Here is a 17,210-nt window from a genome sequence, read left to right on the forward strand (position 1 = left end):
CCTCTGCAGTCATCAGACAGTTGCAGGGACGGCACCTCACATCTGTGCCAGGCTGATCACAGGGAGATGTGGACTGTGGCTGGTGAAGCTGATGACATTTAGAAAGCATCTTCCCTGTCCCAGCTTGGCGCAGACACCCCTGTTTGTAAAGGTGTGCAGGAAGGTGGTGCTCCATGCACTGGGTGGGGGACCTTCAGGCTTTTCTTAGGAAGAATTTCTGTACTGGAAGGGTTGTCAGGCACTGGGCCCAGCTCAGGTTGGGAGACCCAAGAGAAGCCCTTGACATGATCCAGCCTCCCCTCTTATGTGCTGAGAAAGAGCTTACAGTTCCTGTGGGTGCTGTAGCCTTCTGAACTGTGTTTTGTCACCATTGCCAGGAGTTTTGGCGTCCCTGTCTCTGCCCAGCAGTGGTGACTTCCTCATGCCAAGGAGCATGGCAATGCTCCACCACCAGCTTCTTGTGCAGGATGAGCCCACAGCCCACCCTGCATGGCCATAGTGGATGCGCCAGGGTGGAGGGGTTTGGGACAGGCTTCTCCTCCCAGGTGTGACCAGGGTCTGACCTATCTCAGCCTTGGTGGCATAATGCAGCATGGCAGTGCTTGGAGGAGAAAAAGGTCCCTTGAGTTCAGCGGGAGCCACAGGCGTCACTGGGGGACACGCTTGGCCACAGCATTCAGTCTCTGATTAGTTTTCTTCTGCACTGCAGGGAGTATCACTTCTGGGAAGCCGGTGTCCCAGGACAGGAAGATCAACACCTCTTCAAGAGAACTCACCAACTCCAAGTCTCCACATGCCCCCGTGGCCGACCACCACCACCCCATCTCCCCGTATGAGCACCTGCTCCGTGGTGTAAGTGGGGTTGACCTGTACCGAGGACACATCCCCTTGGCTTTCGACCCCGCCGCCATCCCAAGGGGAATCCAGCTGGAAGCAGGTACCTTCCACAGGGCAACAGCCTTTTTGGGATTGTATTTTTTCTCCTTATGCTCCAAAAGCTGGAGGTCTCTGAGGAAAGCCACTTCAAGTCTGCATTCTTTTCTCTCCCAGCTGCTGCTGCTTACTACCTGCCGAGGCATCTGGCTCCAAGCCCTACATACCCCCACCTCTACCCCCCATACCTCATCCGGGGCTACCCGGACACAGCTGCCATGGAGAACCGACAGACCATCATCAATGACTACATCACATCCCAGCAGATGCACCACAACGCCGCCGCCACGGCCATGGCGCAGCGGGCAGACATGCTGCGTGGCTTGTCACCCCGGGAGCCCTCCCTCGCCCTCAACTATGCAGCAGGTCCTGCCAGCATGGCACCAACCAGGGGCTTGGGGGCATTTTGGGAGGAGGAGGCTGCACCAGGTCAGCACCACCAGCTTCAGTGCTGGGTCCAAGGCCCGAGCCAGGAGAATGGTGTCACCCAGCAGTGTAGGAACTTGGCTGGTCAGTATGGAGGACAGCGGGGGGAATTTGATGCTCTTTTTGCCATCTTTAGTTACTTGAGGCTCCTTAGGTGCCAGCTCTGGTTTTGGGTCATGTGAGCACCTCCCAGCCTGGCCCTGCTGGCCTTTCGAGGTTAAAAGATGCTCACAGAGGGATATCTGGCTTCCTGAAAGAAGTGGGGTGCCGTGGGGAGGGCAGTGCTCCTGTCCCTCCACAGCAAGAGCCGCCTCGATCTCTGGCTGATGCTGCCTGCAGCCCCCTCACCCAGCAGGGAGAGTTCTTAGCATTTCTCCTCCCCATTATTTCCAGCAGTGGGAAATAACACTTCTTCCTTCTCTCTCCAGGCATCATCGACCTGTCCCAAGTGCCACACCTGCCCGTCCTTGTGCCCCCCACCCCCGGCACCTCCGCCACCACCATGGACCGCATCACCTACATCCCTGGCCCCCCCCAGACCTTTGGCAGCCGGCACAGCAGCTCCCCGCTCTCCCCAGGTAATGCTGCAGGTTGCTTTTCCCATGGGAAAGCTGGACTCCCTTAACCTATTTCAGGACCACAAGCTTAGTGTGCCGGGGCAGATGGGGGGAGCCCAAAGTCATCCTCACCCAGGGTCCTTCTGACTGGGTCCCTCAAACCAGTTCTTCTTATCCTGCTTATTGGGTGCTTCCTTGCTTTTCCCCCTTCTTCCTTAGAGTGGCATCTGGCAAACAGTTTTTTGGAAGGTCATACCCTGGAGATTGTACCAGGACAGCTATCATGTGATTTGCCCAGGTTTTGTTGCACTGGTTGCCCCTATCTCTCCTGCTCCAGGTGATTTTGGATGGAGCCATTCCTTATCTACTCTGCAGACAGTGATATGAAGAGCAGGCAGTGTTCCCCAGGGGTATTCTCTCTGTCTGCAGCCCTTTCACTGTGTTGTGGTTGGGTTTCAGGAGGCCCCACGCACATGACCAAACAGTCAGGATCATCCGTGTCTGAGCGGGAGCGGGAGCGAGAACGGGAAAGGGAGCGTGAAAAATCCATCTTAGCATCCACCACGGTGGAGCATGCACCCATTTGGAGACCAGGTAGGCTGGGGCGGAGCCCGGCACCACATCTTGGGGCCTGTGCTGGGTGAAGGTAGGAGTTGGGGCTATAAAACAAAGAGCTGAAGTCCTTTGTTGTATTTTCCTCCAGGTACAGAGCAGTCCAGCAGCCGTTCGTCCTCTCACTCTCACAGCCACCAGCACTCTCCCGTCTCGCCCCGCACCCATGAGACCATCCAGCAGCGCCCCAGCGTGCTCCACAACACAGGCATGAAGATCATCTCCTCGGAGACGCCCACCCCTTCCGTCCTGAGGTACGTCTCACTGCTGTGGTTCCTGTTACTCACCTGGACCCCTGCGCTGGGGCAGCCGCGGTGGTTAATTAATGAGCATCCCACGGGGCACCTCTGAGGAGGAGTGAGGGTTGTTTTGGCCTTCAGCCTCAGCAGGAGCAGGATTGAGGCTCACAGGGAGGTTGTGATGGGGAGAAGTAGATACTGATGCCCAATTCCTTCACTTTTCCTGGTGACTTTTACTGCTACCAGGAAAAAAAGCAGGAGCATTCCTGTGCCCAAATAGAGGTATCACTCCTCTTGCTCAAAGTTGCCTGTTAGTGGAGTTATGAAGGTTTCTGGGGCCTGTCTATGGGTTTTATTCTCTCTAGTCAGTTCATCCAGGCCACAGCCAACACCTGGTGGCCAGTTACTGTGTTGGAGCCTTCATCTGAGCCCTCCTCACCAGCTCCAGCACAGGCCAACCTCAGCAGCCCTGGGAGGACCTGGGCCAGGCAGGGCTGGGCACTAGGGCTCTGGTAACAGCACTCCCCTTTCTCCTTGTGCTTCCCTCATCTTTGCTTCATCTTCATTTACCTTCCAGATCCTCCTCCACCACTACCACGTCACCAATCCGCTCTGCCGCCTTCCCCTCAGCCTCCACCCTGCGCTCCTCCATCAGCACAGATGGCTATGCAGCCCTGATGGACCCAGCTGTCCTGCAGAAAGAGGCCTCGAGGGCACGGGAAGGCAAGGCAGAACGATCCCAGACTGACAACAATGTCTTCGCCTCGAAACTGCCCAGTGGGGCCAGTCTCGAACAGTCGCCTTCACCCATTAAAGCCATGGAGTCAAGATCTTTACCCGCCTCCGGACCTGGTTCTTCTCATCACTATAGCAGAGGACAGGGGAAAAGCCAGCAGCACCATCACCCTCTGGACCAGCAGCACGCAGCCTCAGGCCCTGAGCAGCACAGTAGAGAAAAGAGTCAAAGTAAACCCTTTTCAATGCAGGAACAGGAGCTCCGAGCACTCGGTAAGACCACCACGACAGCGGCCAACTTCATAGATGTGATTATCATGCGCCAAATGTCTTGCGATAAGGGGCAGCGAGAAAGAGGCTCGCTGAGTAACGACTCCACTAGTGATGGTAAGAAATTGGAGGGAGAGGCGAGAGAGTTGTGGCCTGAAACCCATTTTATTTCATTGTTTCTTATTTTTAGTTGCACATTTTGGCTATTGGCTTTATCAGCTCCCCCAGTGTTCTTGTCCCTCTGCTTCCCAGTGGTTGTGTTATTCCAGACTTTTTCATTTGCGTGTGTTTTAAGGATTTTCCCTCTCCCTGCCTCTTTTTATTTTTTCCTGTTGCCAAGTCCTGTTTTGCAAATGCTGTTCAGTTCCTGGTACTGCTTTTTATAGACAATAGCAGTTTGCTGATTTTGATTTCCCCATCGTTAGGAATTCTCAGGCAGTCTAAGGAATGGTTGTGGGTAATAAATCAAACAAGAGAAGCAGAGAATGGGGAGTGTGAGCTGGGACGGGGCTGCTGGTTGTCAGACACACACCTCCCTACTCGCAGTTGTACCACTAAGCATGCAGGATCTCAGAGGGCTTCATGGGCTGCTGGATGATGCATCTTGAGCAGGGTCCATTCTCTTGGGGTGACCTTGCTCAGGGTCCAGGTACAAGAGGGCAGTGTGGGCAGGGCTGTACAGGGATCACTCAGCCCAGGTGTACTCAGCACCAGTTTCCCAAACAGACCACAGGAACCACCTGCTTGCAGTCTTGTGTAGCACACAAAAGTGCTGGGATGAGTTTCACCAGAAGGAAATGCAGGGAAGAGGAGGCTGGATTCAGGATCTGAGTCATTTTTGACAGGACTAGCTTTCACCCAGAGCATTCATCCAAGCTCCCACCAGCATACAGAAGCAACAGGCATCCCACAGGGATTTGATGAGACCCCATCTTGAAGTTGAAGCATTTGCCTTGACCATCAGCAGTAGGGGTTGCTACCCAGCTCCCCTTCTTTAACCCAAGAGTGGAAAGGACACAGCAGCATGGCCAGGGCAGGAGAACTGCTCTTGCCAGCTCTTCCCAACCCACCACTTAGTCATGGCTGGTCCTGTCCCCTTCTAGCAGCGTGCTCTGAGACCAAGGACCTGCCTCTGGCCACAGTGTGCTGTCTGGCTGAGCTTTTCCTCCACCTTTTTCCCTGGCATCAGTGTTTCCTCCAGCTGAGGTTGTTGTGCTGTGAAGGAGAGGGGTGGCTTTTTTATAGTCGTGAGCTTACAGAAGGGAGCTGGTGTTCTTCAGGATTTACCTGTTGGTAAAGGAACCTTCCAGGGCAGGACTCATCATCTTGGGTGAATCTGAAGTGTGGTCTGCTCAGTGCTGGCATACATGGGATGATGGGGGATGCTGCATCCCTGTCCCTGGCACAGGGAGGTTCTCCATGAGGGTTCTCCCCTCTGTGGCCTGAGTACAGGCAAGGTCAGTGTGTGGATGCCTGGGCTGTCAGTTGCCTGCCAGATCTGCCTGCAGTGGGCAGCTTCTGGGAATTGAGCATTTGGAGTGTAAAGGTCTGTGGAGGCAAAAGTCCTGAGTGTTGCCAAACATGCTTAGCTGGCAAGAGGCAGGGTGTGCCTCCTCCAGGAGTCCCTCATCCTCCACCCTTGGTCTGTGGAAGCATAATCCATCTGTGGCTCTGTTGAAGGGTAATGGTGGTCCCTCGTTCCAACTCCCAAGCTTGTGTCTATGCAAAGGGCTTAAAAGGCAGAAAAAGGTCAAGAAGCCTTTTTGTCCCTGCAGTGTGTGTCTGCTGTCTCTGGAGCAGGATCTGGGGTCTGCAGGGCCTCATGCCCAATGTTCAAGTCCCCGCTCTTGGCCATGCTGGGCTTGGGGCTTTTTTTTTTTTGTAAAGCACTTGAGACCTCCCATGCAGCCACCCCCATGCCTTGCAGGGCTTTTTCCTTCTGATAGAGGGGGAGTGTTATTTTTCTATTTTGGTAGGTGAGAGAAGAGGGGGGAAATATTGTGAACCGCTTGGGTTGAATTTGATTCCTGACTCTGGTGCTGTCTCTGTGAACTGTTGAGTGTCCAGCTCTGCAGGAATGAAACCTCTTTACTGCAGCTGTCACCACATCAGAGGTGGCTTCGGAGGGTCTTGCAGGGTGACCTGCTAGGTCTTCCCTCACCTCTTTTTCCCCCCCGTGTTGAACATGTGACTCTCCCCTCAAGCACTGGTTACCACAGCACTAGAGAAAAGCCAAGCAAGCTCCTGGCTTCAACTCCTTCTCCTGTTTCTCCAGGTTTTCACGGAGGCTACAGCCCCGAGCGGATGGAAGTGGTGAGTCCTGTGAGCTCACCCAGCCTGTCTCATGAGAAAGGGGCCAAGCTGCTGCAGGATGCAGAGAAGGGGCACGGGGAGCATGACCTGAGGCAGAAGCAGCAAGGTGAGGGTAGGGGCTGGCAGGGCCAGCCAGTGCAGGACAGCCTGAACTGGCATGTGGGGCTTCATCACCCAGTTCCTGTTCACCGTGCCCCAGTGCTGTGCTGGGATGGTGTTGGAGAAAGATGGACACAGACATCATCTCATGCCTGTTGTCTGCTTTGTGTGTCCCCCAGGCTCACTGAAGGCCTCAGCTGCTGAAGCAGCCCACCTGCAGCACCTCCGGCAGCCCGATGGCCCCCAGCCCCAGTGCCAGCCCCTGCAGTCCAGCCAGAGCCTCAAGGGCATGAACCAGCGGGTGGTCACACTGGCCCAGCACATCAGTGTAATTAACCTCGTTCTCACCTTCCTGCTGGGGCTCCAGGGTGGAGGGAAGAGCTGATACAAAACATGTCTGTTGGGGAAGGGCCCGGAGAGATGCTGGAGACCTCAGCACCTCTGGTTGGGGGCTGGGAAGAGCAGGGTGCATCTGGCTGTTCAGCCCAGGTGCTTGTGTCACCAACAAGCTCGTCACAAGCACTGCTGCAGGCAGGAGGCAGAAGTTACATCCCCACAGGGACAAACCAGCCTAATTCCCTCCTGTTTGCCCTGTCTTAGTTGAGCTTAACAAAGCCAGAGGTGGAAACCAACTCTGCTTCTGACTTGGGGATTTCTTCTTCTAGGAGGTCATCACCCAGGACTACACACGCCACCACCCGCAGCAGCTCAACTCCCACATCCAGACCCCGGTGTACTCCTTCCCCGGGGCCGCCTGCCCCGTGCTGGACCTGCGCCGCACCCCCAGCGAGGCCTACCTGCAGCAGCAGGAGCACCCAGTGGCCTCCAGGATCTCCCCACAGAACGAAGGTGACAAAAGGTGAGGTCTGAGAGTCCAACCAAAGCTGTTCCAGTCTGAGCTCAGACAGATCAGGGCTACCCAGGGTGAGGAGCCAGGTGGGTGCCCTTGGCTGCCTGGTAGCCTGGTAAGGTGGCGCATAGGGCTGGTGTTCGGTATTGCTGAATTTATGTTCCTGGGCTCAGGCCTCAGATTATTTGCTTGTTTATGTGGCCCAGAGTATAAAATTGCCTTCTGATCTCTTCTCATCTGGGCATTTTTCCCCTGTGGTGGTGCCTGTCTTGCCATTCCTGTTGTTCTAGAGATGCTCTCCAGACCCCCGTAGAGTCCTTCTTGATCTGGTCGGAGTCACAGAATCATTTAGGTGGGAAGGGACCTCTCCAGATTGTCCAGCCCAATGCCCTGCTCAAGCAGGTCAGCTGGAGCAGGTTGTCCAGGGCCATAGGGTTTTCAGTATCTCCAGTAATGGAGACTTCAGTATGTCTCTAGGCAACCTGTACCAGCATTTGAGCACCCTCACAGTAAAAGTGAGGATGAAATTTCAGGTGTTTTGGTTTGTGCCCAGTGCTTCACGTCCTGTCACCGTCCTCAGACCCTGGCAGGTCACAGTGCAGGTCTGATTGCTGTTGTACCGAACTCAAAAATGGGAAGTGTGAAGATGGGGTCTGTCCTCCCACCTAAACACCAACAGAGACCTAGATGCATCCAGGAAAGAGTGGTGTCTCCAAACCAATGGTTCCTTTCCAGTAAATGCCGAGAATTGGCTTTGTAACATCAGGGGAGAGAGCCCAGCCCTGGCCACCCAGCGATGAAAAAAAAAGGGGGGGGGGAGGGGAGCAGAAAGAAACCGCAGAGAGAACAAAGGCTGAAATTCCCAGAACTTGCCGTGAGGAATTCCTCACAGAGTTGAACCTGGCTGTCTCCCAGGCCCTGGCCATGGGCAGGCATTCGGGTGGTCTGTGTGGGTCTTCTCGGGGCTGCCTGTGGTGCACAGAAGTGCCCAAGCTGTGCTCTTCCCCCGGCTCTCATTGAAGGACGCCATAAGCCCCCAGGGGTGGGGAAGGGTTGCCTGTTTTCCCTGCTACAGGAAAGCTGGTTTAGTCCTTCACCCCCCCTCCCCTCCCAACCCCAAGCTGCTGTGCAGAGCCAGAGGATGTTGCAATGGAGCGATTTCACCTCCCCGTCCCTCTCGGCAGGTCCCCGGAGCAGAGCAAAGCTGCGGCCGCCAGCGGGTCGGACAACTGCATCGAGCCGGTCTCTCCACCAGACGGCGTGGGAGAGCCGGAGCACGCCAAGAACGCCACGTACCCCGTCCTGTACCGCGAGGGCGAGCAGATGGACCAGAGGTAACACGGAGGGAGGGGATGTTCCTCCCGTCCCCACGCTCACCCCGCCCCAGGCTGCTGTTCTTGCAGCCAAAAGCAGCATCACATCCCAGGTTGTCCCATCCGTTTTGTAGGGGCTCTTCTGCAGTGTTTGGTACATTTACGGTGGGAGTGGGGAGAAAGGCTGGAGATTCTGAGGATTTGCACTAAGGGAAGAGTTTGTCTAGGTAGGACTTTGTGAACTGGACGCTGCAGAGATTTCCAATGGTCTTTTTCTTCACAGGATGGGGTCCAAGTCCCCAGGAAACAATACTCAGCCTCCAGCTTTCTTCAGCAAGTTGACTGAGAGCAACTCTGCCATGGTGAAGTCCAAGAAACAGGAGATTATCAAAAAGCTCAGCACGACCAACAAAAATGAAACGGAGTACAGTAAGGACATGTGGGGAGGCAAATGTGGGCAGCAGGGGGGAAGAAAAAGTCTTGAGGACACATGAAGCAAAGGAGACTTAGAAATGGGTGCTGCAGTGTGAAGCTGCAGCCAGTGCTCAGCATTGTGCCGTGGTTTGCTGGGAAGCGTGAGGTCCAAATGCTCCCTGGGATGAGCTGTGCTGGTGCCAGCAGTGGCCGTGTGCATCTGGGGAAGCCACAGGAAGCTTCCCAGCCCTGCAACTCCTGGCTCTGGGGCTGTCAGTCCCACCCACAGCAGATAACCATAATAGGAAGGAAATAATGAGCTGAGCTTGGAGGAGACTTTAGAGCAATTGATATTTTAATGAATGGCCAGCCAAGCTGAATCCTTCCTCCTTGAGACACATCTCCCCCCAACATTACTTTAAGCCCTACATCAATATTGGTATAACTCTGTAAAACTAACCAGGCTGGCTTCTATTAGAAATTCAGCCCGTTCATTCATTAACCACTAATAGAGTAGATAGGATCATAATTTAATTTAGCCCAGCATTATACAGTCAATACTAATTCAATTTGAATCCATCTTACAACAGCTGTATCGGATAAGAGGGGCTGAGCTGTCTCGTCTCCTGGATGATGTTACCATGAGCCAACAGTATTGTTATCCCTCTTTGGGGACATGTGGCTGAACCCTGAGACCTTCCACACTTTCCTTATCAAGGAAAAATATATAGAAATAGGAATCACCTCTTACTTGGTGAGAATTTCTGTTATTCTAAGGAAAGTGATATCCAAGTCAAACAGCTCAGCTAAGAGGGAAAATATTGATTTAACATTTCTTCTCCTCCTCGCCTTCCCCACTGCCCAGACCTGCTTCCTGGATATGGGGATTTGAGCTTTTGGAAGTCCCATAGGCAGGAAGAGAGGGGTTAACTTCACAGAGCTTGTGATCCGAGGGGCTGGAGGGAGGTCAGCACTGAGCATGAAGCTCTCTGGGCTCTGCTTTTCTGCCCTTTCCCAGCTGGTGAGACGTGCTCACTGGTTCCCCCAAAGACAATTACTCCTGGTCCCAGACAGCACCCGCAGACCCACCCCAGTGTCATGCTGGATGCTGTGTTTGGGACACTGGGATCTTGTCCCAGCTGGCATGGCAGGTTTCTCCCTACCTCCAGCTGCACATGCCTCTCTCCATACTGAAGAGCTTCTTTGTTTTTCTCCAGATGTTGGGCAGCCTGGGACAGAGATTTTCAATATGCCGGCGATCACTGGAGCAGGTAACTCTCCCCATGCCTGTATCTTACCTTATTCCCTACAGGTCTCAAGCCATGAAGAGCAGGAGACTCAGGAGATTTAAGCATCTCCTTTTCTCCTTTTGCCATAAGACCAAGCATAACAGTTCCTAGGAGGCTGAAGCCTGAGGATACACCATTAACTCCTTACTGTTGGGTTGGAGACAATGCAGTCTAATTCCTGGGAAAGCCTGGCAGAGTTTGAGGAGAGGTTAAAAGCCAAGCAGGGGTTGGTCATCTGATACCAAGAGATGACTAAACTATATAGCAAAGTGGACCTTATGCTTGGGAGAGACCACCTCACTCTTGGTGGGACCTTGCCGATGGGTAGGAGGACAGTGGTGAACAGGAACTTGAGGGTGGGAAACAGGCCCTGTGTCACCATGGGCTAGGTGGGCTGTAGGAGCCAACTGTGAAAGCAGACTGGGTTGAGAGCAGCTCCCGGTGGCCTTGAACCGTGAGTGTTGGGCTAACCAACCATGGCTGAGGACACGAGGTGTTATCCTGGAGATGGAGGTGTGGTCGGGCACAGGGCTGCTGGCAGCATGCTCAGTCCTCCAGGTGCTTAAAGCATGGGTTGATTCTGGTTTCTCAGCAGGTGGGGGGAAGTGTTCAGCTGGTGGCTGGGTCAGGTGCCACACAGAAGGGCTTTGTGGGCAGGAGGGCTTGGACCTCTGCTGCTGCGCAGGGCAGGGTGGCTTTCAGCAGATGGGGGGGTTCTTGAGGAGAAGTTTTGGTGGTGGTATCTGGGTGCTGCTGCAAGCAGCCATGGTGGGCTTCAGTGAGTCCCTGGCCCTAACCAGCATTAACCAACCAGGCTGCCTAACCAGGAGTTTGCTGGCTAACACCTGGAACCCTGCCCTGGCCCACAAAGAGCTGTCAGGGAGAAAGGGTGCTGGGAAGGGCTCATGATTGTTCCCCTAGACACTGACAGAGATGGATTTGCCATGCTGAGCCTGAGGACCACCATGCAGGAGCTGAAACTGAGGTTTTGGAGCTTCCCTAGGGACAGTGCACCCTCCCCAGCCCTGCTGTGCCTGCAGCCTTCAGCCCAGCTGGGAAAGGAGGAGAGGGAGCAGCTTAAGGAAGGGATTTTGGCAAAAAGGGGGTGAAAGCAGCCCTGTGGAGTTGGACAGCCAGCATGGGCTTCCCTGACCCAGGACAGACACCAGCCTGAGGGACAAGGACAGCATGCAGACTCTCAGGCTGTTGCCACCTGCTCAAGCAGTGTCTGGGTGGGCACATGAATGAAGTTAATCCCCATTGAGGAGTCTTAATTAATAATTAATCATTATATGACTATTATTAATATATTGTAATTACAGTATTATTAATAGTATTATAAGTTATATAAAAGTTAATATAATGTAGGTGTTATTATGTTGTATTAATACTATAATAATAATTTTAATTAAATATTAATTCCCTCCCACATCAGGAATACCTTCAGGTTGTTTGGTAAAAGTAGGAGGAAGGGCCAGACTTGCCCACAGCCAAGGAAAGGGAACTGAGGGCACAGACTCCGTACAGTTGGAGTGCCAGGGCCAGCCGTGGGCTTTGGCCACTTGCTGCTGCAGAGATGTTTGGGAGAAGGAGCCAGCTCACATTGCAGCTGGAGGAGGGGGTGGAGCCAGCCAGGACTCGAGGGTCTTCAGCACCCAAAATTTGGAGGGAGGGAGGTCTGACCTCCTGAGAGCATCACCTGGTTAAAGCTGCTCCCACCATGCTAGAGGGAGGTGTAAAGGCAGCGCAGAGAGCTGAGGACTGGGGTCTGGCCAGAGGGGACTGGAGGGGCCCTGCCTGTTTACAGGAAAACAAATGAACCCAGGATCCATCCCTTTCTGAGCAGAAGGGCAGTGATCCCAGTGTGAGCACCCGTGGGATGGGGCAAGCTGGGGAGGGGCAGGGGGACTTGCTGGTGGGGCTTCCCCTGCCAGCCTGCTCTTTTTGTGTCTGTATTTTGCCCTTGCTTGTTCCCTGTAACCGCGCGTTGGGAATGACGGTGGCGTGGCTGAGCCTAGTGCCCTCTGGTCCCTGTGCTGCACCATAACTGCATGGCTTGAGACTCACAACACACCCACACACCCACCACTTCGCCTCTGCATCCTGCCCCGTAGCTGCTGCTCAGCCCGGGAGGGGACCTGGGTCTGCAGCAGGAACCTGGCCCGGGGTAGGGGAGGGTGTGGGCCAGGACGATGGGCTGGGGGTTTGCAGAGAGCGTGATGAGGGACAAAGGGACTCTGCCCTCTTCCCAGTGTAGCCTGACCCCATGCAGGCAGCATCCCCAGCCCTATCTGGGGTCTGCTGGTGTTTGCCACTTCTCATACTGGGGCCAAATTCAGGCACCTCTTTCCCATCAAGTGTTTTTGGGGGGTGCCTCCTCTTCCTTACTTGACTTTTCCTCCATGAGAAACCCACCCGGACTCCAGATTCCCAGCACACGCTGACTTTTGATCTGTGTGTGTATCCATACACATCCAGGTGACTCCTGCCCCTGGGCCAGCCTGGCGCAACCCTTCCTTCTTGCAGTCACTTCCCAGGGCTCAGTGACAACCCCTTCCCCACCATCCTCAAAGCCCTTTGCCACAGGGAGCCCTTCCTGCCTGCAGCACTCCAGAAACCCACATCCCAGCCTAAGTCCCAGCCCCTGCCAAGCCCTGGGGCGGGATGGAGCGGGAAGGAGGAGGAGGACGGGTGCATCACAGCGCTTTAAAGAACAAGATGACAAATTTTTTTGCTTTGCGAGAATGTGCTGACTGTTTGTTTCTTCCCTTCTCCCTTGTCTCCTTTCTCCCTTTTCCCCCATCCCTCCCATCTTTCTTCTCATTTGGCTCCCCCCCACCTCCCGTCCCCCTCTCTCCTCCCTCTCCCGTATCTCCCAGGGCTAATCAGTTGTAGAAGCCAGTCGGTCCAAGAGAATTCCAGTACCAACATGGGGTTGGAGGCAATAATTAGGAAAGCCCTAATGGGTAAATATGACGAGCAGTGGGAAGAGCGCTCACCTCTCAGTGCCAATGCTTTTAACTCTCTGAATGCCAGTGCAAGCCTGCCCGCTGCTATGCCCATAACTCCTGCTGATGGACGAAACGAGGACGTGCGCTCCTTGCCAGGTCTGCAGCCCTCTCCACCTTCGCTCTCTGTGTTATTAATTCTCAGCCTTTGTATTTCCCCTTTGGTGGGTGGATTTGTTCCCTGCCCCCTTCCCCCCCCCAGTTTTTGTTCATTTTGGTTTTCTTTTCTCCCCTCCCTCCCCCAGCTTTGAGCTTTGTGAATCCTGCTGATTAATCCTGGTCTTGTTTGATGTTAATTTAATAGTCTTGGAAGGTGCTGTTGCTTTCTCTAAACCACTGACTGTGCTCCTTTCCCTCTTTGTTGGTTTTTAATATCTCCTTTTTTTTTTTTTTTTTTTTTCATACCATGGAAAGGTTTTCTGGGGGGAGGGGAAAACCCACATTCCAAAACATGAAGCTGTAAACTTGAATAGTCACCCCAAACTGTCCATAAATCCCAGGTGGGATTGTTGCTCCCAAAATAAGGGAAGGAGCTGAGAAGGGCCAGCTCAGGGGGACACAGGGCAGGGTACCCTTTCTGTCCCCACCCCAGGCTCATGGGGGTCAGGGCAGGCTCTGGCCTGGGATAGAGGGTTGGATGGAGCCTGGAGATGCCTGGAGCAAGAGGGAAAGCCTGGGGGCGGTTAAAGGTGGTAGAGACACGGGACGAGTTCAGAGAGCAGGGCTGAGCATGAGCTGCCCCATGGACTCTAGCATGGCTTGCAAAGCCGGCTGGGCACCACAGCAGGATCTGTCCGGCTTTGGGGGAGGCTTGAGCAGAGCCTCGGGGGTTGTTCTTCTGATCCCCAATTAAGGAAGAGAGGATAAGGACCTGGGATGGATGGGGGAGAACATTTGTCCCCCATGCACTCAAAAAAGGCAGATTGGCTCTTGCACGTTCCTTGCGCAGAGCACAGCAGCCAAGGGGGTCACTCTTGGCAAACAGGCCACAGACCCCGAAGCTGAGGAGCAGGGTCCTGGGGACACACAAACCTTCCTCTGGATCATCTTGGAGCAGGCACTCTTTAGCTTGTTGCAGAAAAGCTTTTCTGGCTCCTGCACGAAAGCAGCAGCTTCTCTGGCCACGCTTCCCAATGCCTGGCGCAGGCTGTGCGGGCAGGCAGGGTGGGATGCAGAGCCCTTCTATCTGTCCCCCTTTGGGAGCTCCCTCCAGTTTACCTGGGCTAACCTCCCCAGCAGAGGCCCTTTAAATTTTTTAGAAACTGGTTAAACATCATCAGGGATTTTTCTGTAAAACTAAAGACTGTCTTGGCCATGTAGGCATGGGAACAGGGTATGTGCTCATGGATCCAGCACCCACATTGCTCCCAGGGGTTCCCTGTGGCACATGGAGCTCCTGTCCCTTGACCCATGTTTGTGGGCTGAGCCACAAGCCAGCTCGGGAGCGATCCCTGTGGAAAAACAGCCTGGTCAAAGCAGCACGGCTGCTCCTGCCCTGGATCTGTTCCACAGGATGGCTGGTGGCATCAATCCACAAAGTGGAGAGCAGCACAGGAGGGGACAGAAACCCGCCTGCTCGCCTGCCTTGCTGCTGAGAGCTCGCCCCGTCACCCTTCCCTACCCTAGTGCCATCGGCCCCTGGCTGAGCTTGTCCCCTGCCAAGAGCCATTTTTGCAAGCTCTAAAAAGGGAATCGCTGGGTACCCGACCCCCCTCCCCGAACCCCGTGGTGACAATCCAGGTGACAAGTGGCTGCTTCTCTTTGCAGGAGGAGGGGGGAAGCCAAAGATCGCTGCCCGGCCCAACAGCCGCAAGGCCAAGTCCCCAGCGCCGGGGCTGTCCTCGGGCGAGCGGCCACCCTCCGTCTCCTCGGTGCACTCGGAAGGGGACTGCAACCGGCGGACACCGCTCACCAACCGCGTCTGGGAGGACAGGCCGTCGTCTGCAGGTACGGCTTGGAGGGAAGGGGATGGGACGTGTCCCCGAAGTGGCCGTGTCACCCTCTCAGGTCGTGTGGGGACATCCCCCGGTGCTGACTCTGCTTCCTCCTCCCCGTGCAGGTTCAACGCCGTTCCCCTACAACCCGCTGACCATGCGGCTGCCCAGCGGGGTGGTGACAGCCGCCCCCGCCGCCCCACTGCCCCAGGGCACCCCTGGCAGCCAGCACCACGCCTGGGACGAGGAGCCCAAGCCCCTGCTCTGCTCCCAGTATGAAACCCTTTCGGACAGTGAATGAAGTGAGCCAGGGGCAGGGAGACGGCGACCAAACCCAGGGCACGGGGAGTGAGCAGGACCCCCAGGGTGGGCACCCACCGCCCCAGCCCCGCCGGCTCTCACGAGCGAAGATGCAGGAGCAGAGCTGTTTTGTTGTTTGTTTTTTTCCTTTCTTTATTTTAATTTTTTTTTCCTTCCCCACCCAACCAGCCAATCTTGGAGGGAGATGTTGGGGTTTTTTTGTTCTTTTTTTTTATTATTATTATTTTTTGTTCGTTTGTTTTTCTTTCTCAACATCTGGAAATTTCTGCAGCCTCTTCGGTCTGAAGGAAAAAAAAAAAAAGAAGAAGAAAAAAAAAATAAAAAAAAGAAGAAAAAAGCCTTAATGAGACAAAACCCAAGGAATTCATCTTCGATCGTGGCAGCCTCGCTGGGCAGTGACCCCTCCGAGCGGCCACACACCCACGTCCCGGGGCCGCGCACTCGGACGCTTTGCCAGAGTCATATGAGGGGCTGTGGGATGCTCCCCTGCATCCCAGGGGCTGTGCAGCAGGACCTTGTGTGGGTTAAAGAAAGACAAAAAAAAATACACGTTTAAGAGGTGTAAGAGGAGGAAACGCCCTGGTTTGGTTCCCCCTGGCTGATCTGAGGGCTGGGCAGCCCATCGGTCCCGCGATGCAAGAGGGATTGGCCCCAGAGCGGTCTGAACGTGGTGCAGACGTGGCTGGGATGAGCAGGCAGGGGAGGGAATGAAGAGTTGTTTCTTCAAAACAAACAAACAAACAAACAAATCCTGGTCCTTTGGTGGAAGTGATCCCAGGCTTCAATCAGAGCGAGCAGGGATGTCCCTGGGCTGGCTCGCGCGCTGCCCCTGGGGGGGCTCAGTTGCTTTAAGTGCATTGTTTTCTGAATGGTGAGAAAAGGCAATTGTAAATTGTATTGGTCTACAGGGTATATTTTTGATACCTTCAGTGAATTATGTCAATATTTTACGCAAGGAAGGACTTAAACAAAACACAGTATTATGTGCTGTAAAAGAGGTTCTGTTCCTACATGCAGGCTTTGATGAGTTTGTCCATTGTATGGAAGGGTTTAAAAAAAAAAAAACAACACACAAAACACAGAAGAGAAGGTAACAACAATCCATCAAAGTTATCTGTGAGTCAGGAGAATGTATGAACATAGTTTAAAAAAAAAAAAAGAAAATCATAATAAAAATCTTGCCACGGTTGCAGGACACCCCCCCCAAACCCCACCCCGTTCCACACACCTTTGCTGAGTCAGCAGAAATAGTTTGCTGGTTGTAGATGTTGATTCTCCGGGGTCGTCGGAGCTGGCCGGGTCTGGGGCAGAGCAGGCAGGAGGCTGGCCTGGCAGGGAGCTCACAGGAAGCTTAAAAAAAAACAAACAAAAAAAACAAATACAAAATGGAAAAAAAAAAAAAAAAAAAAGAAGAAAGAAAAAGGAAAAAAAAAGTTTTTATTGTATTTTTGTGATACACACGAATGCTCTACTTTACATTATGTTTTTTCATTCCATGATGTTGGCTCATATCTGCAGTTACATGGTTAAAGAACAAAATATTAGACTTTTTTTTTTTTTTCCATTCACTTCTGCTTTCTCGCTCTTGGGAGGGTGGGAGGGGGGAGGGGGAGGAGGGAAAAAAAAGGAAAAAAAAAAAGGAAAAAAAAAACCAAGAACAACAAAAAAAAATATGTATTAAATGCTTTGCATTCTATACGCTAGAGGAACCCGGAGCACAGCACAGACTCTGCCTCTGCTGCTGGGTGGGCAGCAGCATCCGACGCGCGAGGCCGGTGTTGTTCCCTTCCCAATGGATCTTTCTTTTCCCCCTGCAACGTTCCCAGGTTGATTCTGATTTCCAAGCAAGAGAACGATGGTGTTTGTAGTTTGTTCAGGGTTTGGGGTTTGGTTTTTT

At 53.7% G+C, this 17,210-nt stretch overlaps 1 protein-coding gene across 16 annotated transcripts in view; it reads left to right on the plus strand.

The window, feature by feature from the left end:
- Positions 1–16,857, plus strand: part of NCOR2 (nuclear receptor corepressor 2) — a 235,548-nt gene extending 218,691 nt beyond the window's left edge. For 7 of the 16 annotated variants that reach the window (XM_051633721.1, XM_051633724.1, XM_051633723.1 and 4 more), the window contains 15 exons: positions 710–937; positions 1,051–1,299; positions 1,788–1,937; positions 2,376–2,510; positions 2,620–2,782; positions 3,345–3,889; positions 6,048–6,191; positions 6,364–6,512; positions 6,850–7,043; positions 8,219–8,368; positions 8,631–8,776; positions 9,979–10,032; positions 12,930–13,157; positions 14,826–15,005; positions 15,118–16,857. In XM_051633721.1, the coding sequence (XP_051489681.1) occupies positions 710–937; positions 1,051–1,299; positions 1,788–1,937; positions 2,376–2,510; positions 2,620–2,782; positions 3,345–3,889; positions 6,048–6,191; positions 6,364–6,512; positions 6,850–7,043; positions 8,219–8,368; positions 8,631–8,776; positions 9,979–10,032; positions 12,930–13,157; positions 14,826–15,005; positions 15,118–15,293 (2,891 nt within the window). In that variant the 3' untranslated portion in view covers positions 15,294–16,857. The remainder of the gene's footprint in view (positions 1–709; positions 938–1,050; positions 1,300–1,787; positions 1,938–2,375; positions 2,511–2,619; positions 2,783–3,344; positions 3,890–6,047; positions 6,192–6,363; positions 6,513–6,849; positions 7,044–8,218; positions 8,369–8,630; positions 8,777–9,978; positions 10,033–12,929; positions 13,158–14,825; positions 15,006–15,117) is intronic. The other 9 variants (XM_051633727.1, XM_051633728.1, XM_051633733.1 and 6 more) reach the window with 4 other exon arrangements.
- Positions 16,858–17,210: the final 353 nt, after the last annotated feature.

The sequence above is a fragment of the Apus apus genome, chromosome 16, assembly GCF_020740795.1.
Source record: "Apus apus isolate bApuApu2 chromosome 16, bApuApu2.pri.cur, whole genome shotgun sequence".
NCBI lineage: Eukaryota > Metazoa > Chordata > Aves > Apodiformes > Apodidae > Apus > Apus apus.